Raw genomic sequence first — 19,024 nt, 5'->3', positions numbered from 1 at the left:
TGATCTTGATTTTCTTCTTTACTTAAATCACTTAACAGGCCCTCTATTTCCGACAGGATCCTGCTCCTGTCTATGTCAGCATATTTAATTAGGATCGCCAGCATTCGTCTTGAGGCGTCGTTGTAGTTTGCAGCCCATTCGCAAAACATGTCCGGATTGGGCTCTTCATAGGTTGGGGTTACCATTATGCGTAGTCCTCTGGGCACTCGCTGTACTTCTAAGTATCTTTGTAGCGATTTAGCCTCCCACCATTTTGAAAGTTCTGAGCGTTGGAGCTTTTCTAGGCGTTTCAATCGGGCATTTAAATCGCTCGCTGTTTTGTTGGTGGATATTGCCCCCACAGCATTGGTTGCATTCGTACACGTATCATTAAATATCTGCGAAGCTGCTTCTTCGCGTTCTTTGATCTCTGTGGCTGACATGTTGAGAAATATTTCCACTTTTACTTACGGGATCTCCCGTTAAACCACAACCGCTTGCGTACTGGTGTTATTGATACACGCATACGCTAAGCTTCACTCTCTCCCTCTGTGCTTGTTATTTGAATCCAGACTTATCGGGAAGCTCCCGCGCTGCCGGCTCCTTCCCTCCGGACTACGCGTCGCGTTCTCGTGCTGGTATTCCCAAATCAATGAGTCTTTCAAGTCTCTTGCACCTTGCGGGGGGAGGCAGCATTAATTTCTGTGAGCCTTCCGTGTATGAGTTACCTCCTCCTAAACAAGAGTTGCTTCGTTGTTTCCGGACCCCAGGGAAGCCGGTCTCTTTAAAATTGCCTTTGAAGTCTTCCCCAATATCTTCGGAAGAAAAACGAAGCCTTGTGTGTATTGAGCAAATCTTTATTCCTCAATCAGCCACTCGCCAAACGCGTTTCGAGTGCGTTGCACCCTTGTTCACTGACGTAGAGATACATTTTTTGCGGCCATTTAACTTTACTGCACATGTGACTTCTGAACTACAGATTGAGTGTATGAGAAAACAGACTCGTAGTTTTACATGTCTGTGCAATTGTACGCTATTGGCAACAATGGAAATCATAATCTTAGTCATATATTTCATTACACTTAAATGGGAAATAAAGATCTAAATGATTTCACATTTGTAATTAATTACTCGCAAAAATTGCTGTTTTTCCAATTATTTGCCTATAATAGTGCCCAAGTGGGCGTTCTTAAATAACCATATATATATATACACACACATACATATATACACACACACACACACACACACACATATATATATACACATACACACACACACACACATACACATACACATATATATTCACTTAAAAAAACCATAGGTTTCACACACGTTATAGTTAGGAATTGGCATTTAAAAAAAACTTGCAAATTCACTTAAAAAAAACCATAGGTTTCACACATGTTATAGTTAGGTGGACATTTCACTCGTAAAAAACCAATGAAATTCCACCGTTCTAGTTAGTTCAGATAACTAACTCGCGCGCCCGCAATCCACTGCTCATGACGTCACATATTACATCACTTATGACATGGTCAGTGGCATCACTCATGACATCACTGATGACATCCTTGTGATAGAGTGGCGGTCGCACGAGTTATAGTTATATCAACTAACTATAACGGGGGAATTTCATTGTTTTTTTACGAGTGAAATGTCCAGCTAACTATAACATGTGTGAAACCTATGGTTAAGTGAATTTGCAATTAATTCTTCTAAAAATTAAAAAAAATTATTTGAATTTAATGGGTTCTTCAAACATATTTTTTTATATTTTTCAAAATCTTTTTTTACCTATATGTTCAAAGGTCATGATGTCTTGTAACACCTTAACACCACTTCTGGAATAACCAGACATCGCCGGGTACTCCTCGCGAGAGTATAGAATTATAGACGGCTGCCGGTTAAGTCCAAAGGGTGGAGACAAGAAGCTCCGTGAGGCCCCGGGTGGTAAGAATGGACGGCTGTTGTGAGGAGAGTTGTTGGTGTTTTTAACGGCATTGACATAACGATCACGTTACGAATATGGGCACTGTACGAGAATCGTTTAATTATGGTACTGGTGAAGTGAATGTATTCCGGTTGCCATGACTTCCATGTTTAGCGGTTCGTGGATGGGGAGAGGTGTATATGAAACGATCATCCCTGAGTACATTAAAATTTCATAGGAAATGTTGAGTAAATGGCACTTGGGCATCTAGGATGTTTCCGAGTGGGCGTTCTTGAATAAGAGAAAATCCGATAAGGAGTTACCAAAAACAGAGGAGAGGAATGGGAGAACTGTGACAAATACCTAATGGGATGTGCTTTGTGCCCGTTCACCCTCGGTAAAGGTTTCTTTAGGGTGGTTTGATATATGAAGGAATAGAAGCGTGCAGTGTTTAACTAGAAGCTTTGTTATTCCTAGATTTGCATTACAGCTGAATGCGAATCCATTGTGAGGACTCCTATATGGAGCTCGATGTGTGACTTACAAAAACGAGCTGGTACGAGGAAGTGTGGCTCAATAAGGGTAAATGATACATCTGTGTCAGAGAGCTCATTTTGATAAAAATTACTACTTGCTGAGAATTGTTTTTTATGAATGACGGTGTGTGTCTGTTTTGTTTTTTACTTCTGGCAGGCCCCGGAATAAGCGTTAGAAGTGTCCCTAACTGGTGCCAGGCGACCATGTTTGCCCTGAAGAAATCGCCTAAAATCTTTATGGCGATGAAACATGTTGGCACAATATAATGGTATGCATGATAAGCAACCCTTTTAATTTGAATTAGGTGCACACAAGGAATAATAAAGTTGGTTTTGTGAAAAGTGCATCCTTCTTCAATTTTATATTCACTTTGGTCGCATCGTGGTATGTGATTGGTTCACTATCTAACACCACATTTTGGTTGTTCTTTGGACACTTTATATACAATTTTTACAAGCGAGATGACAACCAATGATGATAAAAGTGGGCATAGCTGGTGAGTACCAACCAGCAGGCTCGATTGGTGGTGCGCACGTGAGGTGTCATCTTGTCTTTTCACGTTTTTTCAAGATTCTCAAAATGTTTGTATTTGAGTTGGGACTTGATTGATTCTTCCTGTACCTTGGTCAGGGGAATTAAAAAGTGGGGACTGGCAGGAGAAAACAGTCTATGTGGCCCGGGGGTGTCCTCGGAAATGGGTGGCAGTTTGGTCAAACTGGAATGAATATCGTGGGCGCTTGTGTGAACCCCCTGCAATTCCCTCACTTGACGAACCCTTGACGCAGTGAAGACCCTTGTAACATCAGTAAACTATATGCTATAGTATCTTAAGTGCAATGTGTGTATACTGGGCTGCAATTGCTGCAATATACGTAAATGTGATTATGTATCGCAATGACCAACAAGTTGTGAATAAAAAAGAATGTTTAAAAAAAAAATTAAAAAAAGTGGGGACTGTCATTAGTAAAATAAATCTGTAGTTTTAGTTTTTTTAATAAATCGAAGGTGAAAAGCTGTTGGGGACGATCTCAAGTTAAGAAAGGAGAGGCGTATATTATACAAAAGAAATTTGTATTTACACCGCAGCCTATTCGGATATATTGTGGCGATACCTTCCCAGACGCAGTCCATTTTGTATTGTTATTGGTTGAGTGGAGGGAGACTCGGTGTCTTGTTTTCCCACTACAGCTCCTAGTTGTTTGTACATTTCCAGGTTCAACAATCTTCTTTCAGCTTAGGTTTTCAAAGGATATGTATTTGTTGAATGACTCCATGCCTCTTACTCAGCCAAATGCACGGGTGGTGGCACCCCCTGGAGATCTTCTAGAACATTCTTTGGGAGCACCACAGGAGCATCCTTGAAGTGATACTACATAAATATTGCATACATTTTGTAAATGTTGATTTTCAAACACTGCACATAAAACTACAGCCATCTGAACGGCCACCCTTATTCTGTTGCTGCACCACTGTGAGGTGTGATGCTATATTAAGTGTGTGTGATTTGGGGAAGCTAATTTTAAATACCAACACCTCATTTAAACTCTAGGAGCTCATGATAAATACAATTACTGCAATTGCCATATCCTACCTCACCTTACCCCCAGGCCCAGCTGCCAGTATTGTTCGGTGAAATCACTTGCCTGTAGTGTTTTCAAGGGGGCTATGCAGTGTTCACACTGTCATGGGGGGAAGAAATATTTTAAAGTATACCACTAAGCAAATTTAGCAGTAACACCTTTTCAGGCTATATGGCCCTATCCAGATCTGTATTTGGTTTCAAAATATGAAAGTGTGAATGATTCAGTTGTGTTTATGCAGTGCAGTATAGTAAACATCTAATTATGCTGTATAGCACCTTTTTGTAGCAATACTGCATCTAGAACAGTGGTTCCTAACTTATCATCCAGGGACATCTGGCGGTCCGGGACACCATCTCAGGGGGTATGCGACAGGTTAGAAAGTTAAGTAATATTTATAAAGTGAATATAAATAAGAAGCATAATTGAACATTTTAAAACATTCTGCAAATTTGAAGGAATGTGAAATTAGACGCTAGAAATTACGTTGGTAGCCACAGATTGATGCACTTGCACTGTTCTCACAACCCAAAAAGAATATATTATGTTCAATGGGTGACTTCAATTGAATTTATAAAAGCTCAGTTCCCATTAAAATATTTTTTTTATATTTGTTTAATATTTAATCATTCATATATTTGATTGAGGACTGCTTGTTACTGGATTTTTCCTGTATTATTCTGCAGTTCAAATCATCGAAATTGCCACGGCCCCGGATCCCAGTAATAAACACGTGGGGGTCCACAGCAGTCAAAAGGTAAAGGAACCACTGATCTAGAAAATTTTCAGTGCTTTAGTTTACATTACCTCGGATCCATCTTTGGTTTGAAAACCACTTTTAATTCTTCGATTGATGCACATTGCTCAACTATCTTTTGCAAGACGTTATCTAGCTCCGCAGGATCTGATGCTCCAGAGAAAGAGCTCAACAAACGGAAAGAGTTCGTGAAATCTGCACCTGCGAAATGTAATGCCTTCAATTAATGGTAAAACAGATACAGGCAACTCTAATTTACATCAACTTCACATCAATTTTAAACACGTGGTTGGTTTTAGATGAAGGTCTTTGCAACCTTTTGACAGAAATGTTGTGTTACTTGCTGATAAATAAATCAAGGGAATTGATTTTAAGAAATAATAAAACATGATGAACTAAACTTCAGACTCCAGGGAGGCCAGTTAGCGAAATAAGCAAGCAAAGAAGAGTAGCACAGACGACTTAAAAACAAACAGCGTGCTTTTACTTAGGAGTTAGTATTTTTTGTAATCATTTGCTTGCATCCAGTGTTGCAAACAATTCAGGCTGTTCAAGCAGTTTGTACACCTGTAAACGTCCTGCACTGATACGCTCACAGTCAATAAGGAGACTATGCAAACCAAAGGATGTGTTTTTGCAAATTTATGATAGATCTGCTCAATGTGATACAAAAGGAGCAGAAGAACCTATTGCTACCCTACTGTGTCTTTGATTAGTGAAAGAAGTGAAGCCTTAGTCAACCTCCTCAGTTCATATGTGCTTGTAGGTAGTCTGCAGAGGTACAAAAATAAAAACTTGGCTTTTGAACCCTTATTATGAGGCTCACTTGCACAATTACCTAATATCTGATGGGGTGAGGCACTTACTGCACCTGGTTAACTCTACCAACCACTGAGTGAGGCAATTGTAGTACATGCCTCCTATTTAAAGTTTTCACTTGGAAAGTTAGTAATAACATGCGGAATTCAGTGCTTACAGCACCAAATTTCATACATATTGCTATTTAGGGCATATTTCCATGCAGTAAGTATCAGCAGTAGTGACCATTGCACAATTTGCACTAATTAACGTGGTACTCAGAATAACAAAATGTTCAGCAATAGTAGTTATTGCACATACGAGAATTCACCACCCACTTATAGCCAGTGACTAAGAATCTGTGCACTCGGCAGCTCAAGTAAGGCGTGCCCAGAAGAACAGCCGCCAACTTTGCAACCTGACATGAACCTTCGTATAACATTTCAATTAGAGGCACTGCTCAGAAATCACAACAATTTGTAAGGTTGCACAGCATGTGATCAGAGAACCAGTACGCAGAGGAACATGGCTGGCAAAAACACAATGGCAGCCAAAACATTTATTTTTTATTAAAAAGCCCACGACCCTCCAGGCAACACCGCCTCAGTAGAAATTGGTGGAGTTGGGGAGGATAGGATTGGAGTGTTTTTTCAAACACAAAAAAATGAAATGACCTGAAGCACAGATGAACAAGCTACGTACCTTTAGTTGCGCTCTTTGAGGGATATTCTATCTAACTGCAGATTCCTCCCCTTGAGAATAACCCCAGGAGCCAGGCTGGATCCGGAGATTTCTCAGAAATTCTCTCCCACTCTTGTAGGTGGCACAGTGCAGCTCTACTTCTATCCCATACCACCCCCAGAAATGACACCGGAGCGACATACACCTACCCCATTGTGCTGACACCAGTTTCTTTCTTGAGCCTGCTCATTCTGTCAGATGGGGAGCCAATACAGATCAGAGTTAACAGAGATCAGATCTCTAAATTGGATTCTTTATAGATACAAAAAAAAGTCAGTTCCACGGAACAGCCAGGGGTTTGAGTCTCTGCGAAATATGCAGTTAGAGCATCCCTCAGAAAGGGCACTACAGAAGGTAAGTAACTTGTGCTTCTGATGGATACTTCACCACAGATTATTCACAAGGTGAATAGACACAAAGCAGCACACTCCTTGGTGGTATGTCTGTGGAACTGCTTGGACTAGAAACCCTGCAGGACTAGTGACAATTGGTCAATTACAGATCGAGTTGCGTGGAACCCACTGGGGGTAAAGTGATGCGGGTCCCAGGACCAGGCCATGATGGTCAGTTGAATTTAACCTGGCTCGTAGGGCTCGGGTGAAGAGTTGCTCAGACTGTCCCTGGTGCACAAGCAGGAGCGGCAGGGCAGCTAGTTTTACCACTCAGACGGTGCTGGTGAGGAAAAGGATTGAAGGTGCAGCGGAGTCCCCTCGGGTTGCAGCATTGAATGAAGGTAGTGGTAGCTAGATTGGCCATCAACAAGCCATGGCAGCTATCAGGTCTTCATGAAGATATTTCGACGCTCAGAGGAAAACAGTGACTCTCTGAAACTTGTTGGGGGGGTCAGGACTACATTTCGTATAATACTCTGGACCATCTCTTGACTACATCATTTTCCCGCCTGACCAGGAGCAAATGTGCAGGGGGCCAGCAGAGTCCGCCTCTGGAAGACAGCCTAGATGCCTATGAGAGGCTGTGAAAGCTTTGAAGCTCACCTCCTTGATGTGCCAATTCACTAGTCATCCTGTCAGGGAGGCAGGTGTCACCTCCATCCCGTCCAGGACTTTGTTTCTGAATCCTGGGAATGTTCACATCTCCTGGCAGGGGGTCATATTTCAGTCTTGGTGGCGGCAGCTGTGGGCTGTCTGTTAGGGCACAGAAAAGCCTGGGGCAAACTAAGGCAGCCACCTGGGTGCATGTCACAACAAATCTGACAAGGGAATCATGTCAAGGGTGATGAAACAAGTTGTTTGATACTAAACATGAAATATTTCAGTGGGACCATAAAGGAGCTGGCAACCTCGGGGGTGCATGGTTGCCAGCTCATGCTATTCTTTGGCCCCCTGATAACTTATAATAGCCCTTAATGGAAAGAGGCTACTATAGAAACACAAGCTTGCACTTGTACGTCCACACCTTTAATATAATGCACCCTGCCTCCTGAGCTAAGGGGAGAAACCTTAGGGTTGACTGGCATAAATTAAAAATAGTGCTGTGACATTGCCATACGTAGTGAGGAAAAAGTCGAGTTCGAGCAGTTTACACTGCTCTTGCAGTCTAAAATGGCAGGACGGCTGTCATCTGTTTACTGGAGTCACTCACAACAGTGCTTCAGGCCCTGGGGAACCCTTTAACGCCCATGACCTGGATACCACTGGTACCACTTATCAGGGGGTTAAAGTCCTTGCCAATTGAGAGTATCAATTTACATGCATCAGTTTTGGGGAAAGCGTACTGGTTAGAAGTCTCCAGTTCACTTTCAGGATCATAACAATCAGCCCTTGGGCACAAGGTGTGGGGCTCACCATGCAAAAGGGGCACTTTTACATAATTATCAAGGCAGTAGTGCTTCGTGCCTGTGTGTACTGATGGCCACGTAGCAGCAGATGTCTAAGAAGGCACTTCATGCAACAATGCCCTGGTAAAAGCCAAGGCCCTGGTAGAATGGGCCCTGGAGTCCTCTGGGGGTTGTTTCTTGGCAGGTGCATACCAGACCTTCATGCACAGGACTATCCATCTAGAGATCATTTGTTTACACTGCTTTACCCTGCTTTGCTCCTGCAAATCCTGCTAAGAGTTGATTGTCCAACTGGTGTTCTCTGGTAAGATAAATATAGAAACTTAAAGCTATTTTGGGACCCAAGCGATGTAGCCTCTCTTTTTCCTTAGATGGATAAGGTGGAGCAAAGAAAGCTGGAAGAGTAAGAGACTGACCGAAGTGAAACGACATCATGACTTAAGTTGCCCTTTTTCAGAGCACTAGTTTGTCTGGAAAGAAGGTGGTATATGGTCGCTGTACAGACCATGCTTGTAACTCGCTCACATGACAAGCTAACGTTATCGATCTGAGGAAAACGGTCTTCAGGGTTAGGAGACCTAGAGAACAGCTATGCAGGAGCTCAAAAGGGTTGCACATCAAGAATGTTAGGACTAAGTTAACGCCCCAATGGGCCATCACAAAGGGTTTGGGTTGAAACATGTGGGTTAATCCTTTCAAAAACAGGTGTTCTGAATAACTATGGTTGATCAGGTAACAGTAGAAAGGACCGAAAGGTCCAACACATAACCTTTAAAAAATAGTCACAGCAAGTCCTTGGCGGGTCTGTGGTTGTAGAGGCAGCCTTTGGCGTTGCCTCTGCTCGATGCCCCTTTCAAAGCCTCAAAAAGAGCTGGAGTGTTGGCGATACTGCTGCATGGGTGCTCAAAGGCCATGGGAGCAAGCTGTGGCGCTGCTCTCTTTGAAGCGCTCCATGACTGTCTCCAAAGAGAAAGATGCCATCAAAGGGCTTGTCCATCAATGACACCTGGACGTCACGGGAGAAGCCTGTGAATCTCATCCAGGAATGGTGCCGAAGCACCACACAGGTATCGACTGCCATACCACAAGGAATATCTGATGTTTAACCAACATCTGATGACATACTTTTCAGTGTCTAGTCCATCTTGTAAGATCTGAGCCCAAATGTCACAAAACTGATCGGGCATTATTTCACTTACGATGTCCCATCAACTGTGTGAGTAACATCTTAAGAGTTAACTGGAGTTAACTGATCTGAGGGCTAGGCTGGCAGTTAAGAACATTTTCTTTCCAAAGGCCTCCATGCGTTTGGACTCTATCTGGCAGCGAAGTAGGTAACAGGTTAGGGTTCAACCTGATTGTAGAAGCTTGCACCATACAACTCTTGGGAGAAGGGTTCTAGACGTGACAAGGTAAATTACCCTGCATCAGATCTGTATTGTCTGGCAATTCACAGGTGGTATTATCCAGGTTTGGCCCAAACACCCATTAACCCCTTCTGTGCCCGCCCCTTTCCCCGCCCTGTGCCGGCCGTTGAATTAGCGGGCGGGGTCTATGACGAGCTGGACTCGTCATGGGCACAGCGCCACCGCGGCCCATGACGAGTCCAGCTCGTCATGGGCACTGAAGGGGTTAAAGGTATCAAATAAAGACTCGTTAAATAGAAGGAGTGGCTTTGAAGAAGTCTGTCAAGGTTGCAGGGCTAGTCAGAGTACTAGCCTTAACCTCTGCTGATGACAGCTGGTGCTCGAGGACTTCCGCAGCCCTACTGGCAACCATAGCAAAAGATGCTGACTCCTCAGTGAAAGAGTCAGGTGGGGAGTTCAAGCCAGTGTTAGGGGACATATCCAGCCCCCCGGCATCTAGAATATCCAAAAACAGGATTTTCTTCCCCATAAAATTGGGAATACTCATCCCCGTGATCACCATCGTGGCATTATGGGACCGAAAAAGGGGTCGGAGCGGCAATGTCCCAATCTAGTCAAAATGGGGCTGAAAAACTGTACCGGCGGTCAGAGTGGGAGCTATTTTGGTCGTAGTCATGGTGGATTTGCTTCCAAGTCCGAAAGGACAATTGGTTGTTCCTCCGACATCTGCACCAGCATCGAAGCAGAAGGAGCTGGATATGATCTCCTTGCCAACTGATGAGTCAGGCGTCTCTCCCAGATTCGGGGTAGGCCCGCAGCTGGGTCAAGAGGAAAAATGTATGTTAGGGACGGATCTGCCGGTGGTAGCCTGACTGGAGGCCTTATTGATGCTGGAGGCCCATAAGTGTGCCAGATAGAGCTGGTAGGGCTTTGACAATATGCATCATGGCCTCCTTGAAGACTTTGACCTATTGAAGAGGCACCAAAAGGCCCCAGAATTCGGAATGGATCTTGATGGACTGGATCTTGACATACTGATCGATCAGCTCTGGGATGGGAGACAGAGACCGAGAGGCACCCAGGCGGGAAAAAGGGGTGTCACATTTAGGCTGCTTATGTTTTTCTTGGACTTTGAATTACTTCACGACTTGGAGTTAGAAGAGGACCTCTCTCTGGAGAGTGGCCTAGCGAACACATTGGCATCCTCAACTTCAGACGAGACCAGCCCTTACAGTGCGATTTGTGGCTTCTGTGTCATTTCCAGGGTGGGACCAAGTCAAGACACACGGCTCCACCTAGAGGTGTACAATGTAATTGCTGAGATAGTCTCCAGATCCAGTCTAGTGAGTGGGGATTTTCACAAGGCGAGGCATCTGTGCTTAGAAGTATCCATCAGCTATCTTCCCCCATCCAGGGTACCATGATGATTTTTCATGCCTATGGTGCCTCACATTGCAAACTTGGGAAAAGAAATAAATGCATCGCAAGGTTCACCTTAAATAGGGGAAGACTTTCCAACACAGTTGCCAGGTACCCAATTGTGGACAGGTTGCCACTTAAACATTTCTGATGGCAGAACTGGCTGAGGCATTGATATTTGAAGCCTGGTGATTTTTTCACCCCTATATGAGTTGGGAGATCTGCAGGTTTGACCGGGAAGTAAAGTCACCATTTTACAAAGGTTCTGCTGTCCAATTCAAACTCTAAATGCCTTTAGTCTTTCATGATATCATCATTATGGGGCAATTAAAGGGCCTTTAGCAACTAAAGGGTGCAGAGGTGGAGTACAGATTCTCAGCAAGGTGGGTTTGAGGGCCTCCTAGAAAGAGCCCAAGGAGAGTGGGAGATTGTGTAAAGGTGAGCTTTTCAGCACTGTGCACCAGGATGTTTAAAGGACTTTGAGATCTAGCCCCTCACACCACTAAAATATGATTACAGTCAAATATCTTTATCTTCCTATTTGCTGTGCTATTAATTTAACTTTAGCCTGCAACATAAGTTTTAAACAGTCATAGCAACTACTTCACATTCCTGAGATTTAAATTTGTGAAGCAAACTAGTAGTGCATTTATGACTTCAAGCTTACCTGTGCGTTCCATGGTTTGTAAGAAGTCGGATACCAATTTTTTGTCATCTTCTAATTCCAAATGGAAAAGACCTAGTTTCTTCCTCATCTTCAGCAAGTAATGACTCTCATAAGTTGCATCAAACTCCTCTTCGAGGATAGTTTCACTCATCTCCAGGGGCAGTTCAGGAACCAAAGCCTCAGCAAGCTTACCCAGATTCCACTTGCACATTTCTGGCTGTTTATTGTAAGCATAGCGTCCCATATTATCAGAGCCATTACAAATGTGATCAGGGTCATATCTGAAATAATGAGGATATAGAATAATGAAATTGAAAGGTTATAGCAGAAAAGCAGGTGACAGGAAATGCAATAAACCAACAATACAGTACTTGACAAAAAAAAGGTTTGTTTTTTTAAGGCAGAAATTGTGAAGCGCAATTTGCAGTGAGGTAAGGACAGCACAGAAAAACAAACATACTGCCACACATTAACGGAGGGATGGTAGGGGTGAACTAACATTTAGATTCTTGTTCAGCCTAAAGCCATAGAAACAAGTCTAACGGGAAAAAAACGAAATAAGAAATGAATGATAATCTATCAAGAAAGCCTTATCAGATGAGGTCTCCGAGACTTGTGTAAAACATCAAAACTCAACACTGACGACACACCAACCGAAACATTTTCCTCAAACATGCATTGGAATACCAGTACTAAGTGCTTTGGGGCCCTACCCAGAGGAAACAATGCACTATTGTAAAGCCAGAATACAGTACAATAAAGAAGAACAATGTGACATCGCAATTTAGTATGCAGGATAGCATCCCTCTAGAGTGCTTCTTTGTTGCTGATCCTGGTACTCCGATAATCTCTGTCTGCTACCCTGAGCGCCTCTATTTTTGGATTCCTTCTGTACTGGACACCACCACTTGTCTAATAATCTCTACGCTCTGCAAGCACCCCTCTTTTCATCTAGGCCTCTTTGTTGCTGCTATTAGTCAATTTCTTGATAAGCATGCAGCCTGGTCCAAGTCTGATCACAACCCTTCCTCTTGGTTCTGTGAGAACTTCTCCACTTTCGCCCTTCCCTTGACTTCCCAATTCTTACTACCCTCGCTTTTTTAACTTGTATGGTCATTGTCTTTTCTTTCCTTACTTGCCTTTTGCTAGCTCTCTGAGAGCCATCTTTCTTTCCTTGACTCTTGATCACTTAATGTAGCCCTGGGCTTTACATTTTGCCCTGATGGGTTTAGACCATGCCTCCCCTAGTGCCCTCTGTACTGTCCCATTTTTTATGTTAAATGCAATTGTAGAGTAGGAATATGCCCTCCTCAGCGCAGTGTATTCACATCATGCTGCATTTAATGGCAGAGAATAAATGGTGTATTCACATCATGCTACATTTAATAGGAATGTAATGACAGAGAATAAATGGTTGTGGGAAGAGATTTTCTCCACATTTTATTTCTATTTCCTGGTCCCAATAAAAGTAAGATCACAAGAAGGGTAAGGTTGGCCTTCTACATGCACCTCGAAAATTGTCCCTGCAGGTCTCACCCCTCAGTTGCCTCTTTACCGCAGACAGCTACTACAGCCATATCCTTAATCCCCATGTTAAACGGCTAGCGTTTTAGCATCAGCTGCATGATTCTGCCCTATTTCTCAGAGTGAAATCTGAAGTAAAACTCATGTCCAACTTTTAATTTCCGCATTTTTGACTGAGGGGTGCTCAGACCGAAAGCCCATTTTTTATTTTAAATTGCTTTCATTTAGATTTCAACTTTATTTCCTTATTGTGGATGGAAGGCCTCATATTCTTTTAATTTATTATTTTAACATTGCTTCTTGACCAGCATCTTTATTTTGCCAGGTTTTCTTTGCCTAGCAAGCCTGACGATACGTGGGACCCACTACATCATTTCCAATCTCCCAAGTGAGATACCAGAGCCTGGATGGCAGTCGCTGCGAAGAGGAGGCTCGGGAGTGCCTAAGGTAAGCTCATCTGAGCCTTTCCACACTAAAACATAGCCAGCTGCCAGCCACGCTGCCTCTTCTAGCTCTTGAACACCCAAACGTGTGAATTCAGATGACTAGCGTAGAATTGTATTTTCCAATGTCTATATGTTAAGCGATTAAACTAAAACCACAAAACAGGCACCTCATTAATGCGCTTATTAGAAACAACATTTTGATATGTTATTTCTAACAGAGACTTAGCTCCCCATCGACTGTAACCCTAATTTTGAGGGCATTGTCCAATCAGGCTATACAAATCTGTGGTCTGTTAACAAGAGAAAACACAAAGGTGGAGGAGTGGCAGCTATCTTTAAAACTATACTATCTCAAGGCCTTCCCATGTTCTTAATACCCCGAAGTTAAAACTTAATTGCCTCATTGTAGGAAAGTGCTCCTTTTTGACACGGTCACCAGCACTTTTTGCCTGGTATTCAAAGCAATTTTGACTATTAGTGTACTGGGTTCTTGCTAACCAGGCCCCCAGTGCCAGATCAATGTTCTAAAACTGTACAATTGTTTCCCCAATTGGCAATAACGTCAACATTCCCTGTAAGATCCTATTAAATGGTACCCCTGGTACCTAGGGCAAGGAGGTTAAAGAGGGTCCCTAAGGGCTGCAGCATGTACTTTGCCACCCTACGGGACCCCTCACCAAACACATATAGACTGCCACTGCAGGCTGTGTGTTGTGGTGTAAACAAAGTGTAAACACGACATTGCAAACATCCCTGTGTGCCATGCCTGCAGACACTGCATGCAGTATAGGTAAGTTACTCCTACAACAGGCAATATAGCCCTAAGGCAGGTTGCAGTATTCTATATGTGTGGGCCTAACTGCATGAGCAGATTTGCTCGTGTGCTGGCCAGCTCAATTACGGCCAGTACATCCAGGGAAGCCATTGTAAGTACATGTGCTGGACACTGGTCAAAAACGAGTTCCCCAGCTACATGAGGCTTCACTGAATTCAAAGATGTTTGGCATCAAACATCTTTTATTAATAACCCCACACTGTTTCCAGTTATGGATTAATAAATGCACCCAGAGAGCACCTTAGAGGTGCCCCTGAAAACCTACTAACTACTACTGTGCTGAATGAATGGCCCTAGCCAGTGTGCCACCACAGACAAGTTTCAGACCCACAAGGGTGTGGGCCTTTGCTCTCAGGAGGTCAGGAACAAAGCCTGCTCAAGCAGAGGGTGTTTACACCCCCTCCCACAGACTGGCCTGCACATTAGCATTCCAAGGCAGGGTGTTTCAAAGAGCCCACCGCCTTTGGTATACAAATCTGGTTTCCCTCACAGGAGAGGATGCACCCCCGGCTCCCCAGCTCCCCCACCCCCCACCTCTCCCACAACATATAAGCAGCACCTCCCATAAGGCAGGCCATCTAATTAATCTGATCTTTCTAGGCAATAGCCATTTGTTCTACGACTTCTCTCAAAACCCCCATGCCAGATCACAAACTGATGTGTCAGCCAACCTAAATTTCGATGCAGTGAATAAAACAGACTACCCCTCAGAACTCCTCAAGGAAGCCAAAGGAGGAGTTATAAGCATAATTTCCATCAAAAGCAAGACTACTATCTTAAAGGCTCAACACGTTTGAGTTAGAAATAAAAAAAACTAGAACATGACCAAACTTGCACCCAAGATGTAACACAAATTAAAACCCCTAAGACACGAATACAATAAAATAATCAGTAGCAGAGCCCATACGATAACATTAAAGCAAGGGACATTCTTGAAGAAAACAAGGCTTGGAAGAACCTCAGGCATTATCTCAAAGTCAAAAGCATAAATCCTATATTTTCCAAAAAGACACCAAAAACATCCTGGACTGCTTCCACATATTCTTTTCAAACGGTTTGATCCCAATAAGTTACCTCGGCTAGAAGATTGCCAAAACTATCACAATGACTTGAAGCTAGCCCCCCTTAAATGAAAAACAAATATAGACTAAATAACGAAATTAAAGAATTAGAAATAAGGCTATCCAATGCTAAAATGTGGAAAAGCAACAGACCCGGATGGAGTCTCCGTAACCTTGTATGAAAACGGTCAAAGCAGCTTTCTACAACAAACGAAAGAATTGTATGCCCACTTTAGGAACACAGAAGGGGTTGGTGGAACAGCATCCAAAGTTACCATTTTAGTGATCCATAAAAAAAAAAAAAAAAAAAAACCCATTGGAACCAAAGACTGTATAACTATTTCAATTACTTAACATTAACTGTAAAATATACACAAAAGTATCAGCTCTGAGATTAGACAAGGCCCTGCTAACATTACTACATCCCACACAAGCAGGTTTTGTGAAAGGCAGTCCAGGTTTGGATACTATTTGAACATGCATTAGAAAAGGCAACAATATTTTCCTCTTCAAAAATGGCCATGGCACTCGACACAGAGAAGACATTTGGTAAGGTTTCCTGGACCTTCCTGTTTTCGGTGATCGGCAAATTTAATCTTGGGCTTGTTTTTGAGCATACGGTGCTAGCCCTATGTGCACAGGCCTCACTTGACGTCAGAGTAAAAGGGCATCTATGAAAGAAATTTAGTTTAACACAAGCAACCAGACAAGGATGCCTTCTGTTGCCATTAATATTCTTACTAATATAGAACCTTTACACAATAACTTATACTTTGTGGTGGTAGATGAGAATACACGTCTCAAGTGGCAAACTAAACAAATTAAATATCTTGGGACAAATTTTAAAAACGGTTTTGAAGCCTCAAAACAATTCATTGAAAATACCTTACATGCCAAAGAAAATCAGGAAACTAGGGGATCCTTAGTTGCCCAAATGTAAAACCTGGTAGGTTAGTAGAGTGCGCACCAAGATTAAGACAGCCCCTCAAGTTAACTTTATCACCAGAATATTCTCCCAATAGCTATTCACAAGCTTTTATAGAACTTAGGAGTGGAAGGAGTAACCCCAATTAGAAACAGTCAATGTGTATTGAAAAGGAGGAGTGAGGGCACTGAAGAAATTCCAACCGAACAACTGTTCAGATTAACAAACTTGGAAAACTGTAGAATTGTTTTTATATGTTGGGACTCATTAAAACTGAATAAAAAGAGAATTTTAAAAAAAAGGGTCTTGAAAAGAACCTCATCTTTCATTTGGAGTTGGACACAACCACGTATAGATCAAAGTCAAATAGTAATATGTAGGAACTGTTAAGATTTTCATAGGAGTACATGCAGAAGGTATTATTCAGGTCAGACCATCTTTGTTCATGAAACAGTTTGTTTACATTTAACACTACAAAAAGTGTCAGATCATATCAGGTGGTGAAGGTTGCAGTCAAATAGAAAATGTAGTATGTAATAATGGATTATCACTCATACAAGCTATGTAGAGCCAGGGTAACCACACCAAACACTATTTTTCAACAATATTTGCAGATGCATTAGAGTCTGAGAGCTGACGCATTGAAAAAATCTGATTTAGTGACCAAACATGGCTCCAAGTATTTTCTGTAACTTCATTTGATGCGCTGCACGCAGATCCTGCTGCCCCAGTTGCACCTGTCCCCGTCTAAACTGGGAGCTGTTTGGAGTCTCTTGCTTCAGTCTCACCCCCAAGTCAACAATGGATGCCATGCCATCTATTTCCACCTCGAATCGGCAATTAAGTACTTCATGTCATCCACACTGTCTACAAAGTCTATGCAAATAGCACTGGGGAGACTCTCCTCAGATTTGGATACTTCCTCTAAACCACAGCCCTATAAGCAGTTGTATCCCTCAGGGCAGGAACTTTCCTCCCAGTGTGTGGTTTTGTGGAGAAAATTAACATAATTACAATACCAGCTTATACTATAACCCAAAAAATGCAGGCTTCTAAGTGCTAAGCAGACCTTCAGTTTCACCAGCAACCTGTGCACACTTCAGGTGATGTCTTTGGCTTTGACAGGCTGCTATGTAGACTCCAACCCTTGTCACAACAGTCCTTTGAGTACTCTGCAGAGCAATCCCTTCTTTGGCCATTAAACATTTGGAAATGGAACCAAGTGAGGTGGGCTGGATCCCACTTTTACACACATTTTCCAAGCTAGGTGATGGGGGATCTACTATATAAGGTTTCAGAAACGCGTTGTGTTAGTTCTCTGACCAAATGTAATTTTCGGGATATTCCTCACAAAGAGCCTTTGAAGTGAGAGATATCTGTACCTGGCGGTCAGCCTTTCTGAAGCAGTAATCCGAGGCAGACAAAAAGGGCAGGCACTGCCTAGAAACTTCCATACCTTGAACAACAGAAAGTTCAGTGTTACACTTCAACCCTACCATCCTTCAAATGGCAGAGCTCAGGAAAAACTAATCAGCAGCCTTTTGCTAACCAGGTCCTCACTAAATTTCTAAAGGCAGCCCTGTCTCCATCATCCCTCGCTTCAGTGTCTGGATGTCCAAACAGAAATGCAGTCAATGCACTTCCACTGTCCGGGGAAGTAGTATCACCCTGAATCTTGTGTGATCCTAAACTAGGGCCATCTAAAATGGATCACACCCATCCCAATAGTTAGATTCATAATACACATAAAGTCCTATTACCATACATGTGTTACACATTGACTGCATATGCACACACCGCTCTGTTCATCAGGAAAGTTACCCATCCCTAAAAATAAAGAAAGAAAAGAAAAAAGCTTTTCACCAAGATTACATCTCCCTGTTCAAAGAGCTAAGTGAGCAGAGGGTGGACAGACAGGACAGAAAGAGCTGCAGAGCACCGGAGTGCATGCCGAAAGCCCACAATTTGGTTATGCCATTGACCTTGACAAAAAGTGGAATTTTACAGCAAAATAGAGTTGGGTTGCTCATCTGCCTAGAGCATGGAAATACAGCAATCTGCCCTCTCCCTCACAACGCAGCATTCAGCAAGTTAAAGAAGGTGAAGTTAGTAGAAGGCATTTTTACTCAGAGTGCTCTTCACTGAACATGAAGAACCCGTAGCTCAATTTTATTTGGAAGTGTTTTTAAATTGATATTTTAAATGGATACATGAACAAAGATATGAAGAAAATTCGAACTCCTATAAGTGTCCCCTATTTGCCCATTAATACTGCCCAGCAGTGGAAAATGTGGTTTATCTATAAAAAATAAAGGCAGTTCCTAAAATAAATCAACCATGCAAAAACGGCGATTCTGCTACAATAAGGCTGTAATGTGTTTCTAAATTCAAAATTGAGAATATTTGTTGTGTGTCACATTCCACAAAATAACACTGCAGGATAGATCACTTTAAAAACATACATTTAGTTCTACACAAAAGAATATCACAACAAACACGGGTCAGAATGTATTTTAGAAGAAATTATACAAATAGCAGGTTACATTTGATGTTAACAAGCTCATGGTAAAAAAGGCAACAACGAAGAAAGGTTGGTTTGTGAAACACAAATAATACTCTATCATAAAAAGAGACAGAAAATAGATATTTAAGAAAAG

At 42.5% G+C, this 19,024-nt stretch overlaps 1 protein-coding gene across 1 annotated transcript in view; it reads right to left on the bottom strand.

Annotated features, from left to right (window-relative positions):
• The window catches only part of SELENOO (selenoprotein O), a 215,712-nt gene that overhangs the window by 82,489 nt on the left and 114,199 nt on the right, over positions 1-19,024 (bottom strand). The window contains exons 5-6 of the mRNA XM_085653951.1: positions 11,577-11,857; positions 4,837-4,987 (exon numbers count right to left, since the gene is read on the bottom strand). Coding sequence (XP_085510077.1) covers positions 4,837-4,987; positions 11,577-11,857 — 432 coding nt within the window. The remainder of the gene's footprint in view (positions 1-4,836; positions 4,988-11,576; positions 11,858-19,024) is intronic.

The sequence above is a fragment of the Triturus cristatus genome, chromosome 4_1 (assembly GCF_964204655.1).
Source record: "Triturus cristatus chromosome 4_1, aTriCri1.1, whole genome shotgun sequence".
Taxonomy (NCBI): domain Eukaryota; kingdom Metazoa; phylum Chordata; class Amphibia; order Caudata; family Salamandridae; genus Triturus; species Triturus cristatus.
This window is presented reverse-complemented; position numbering and strand designations above follow the sequence as displayed.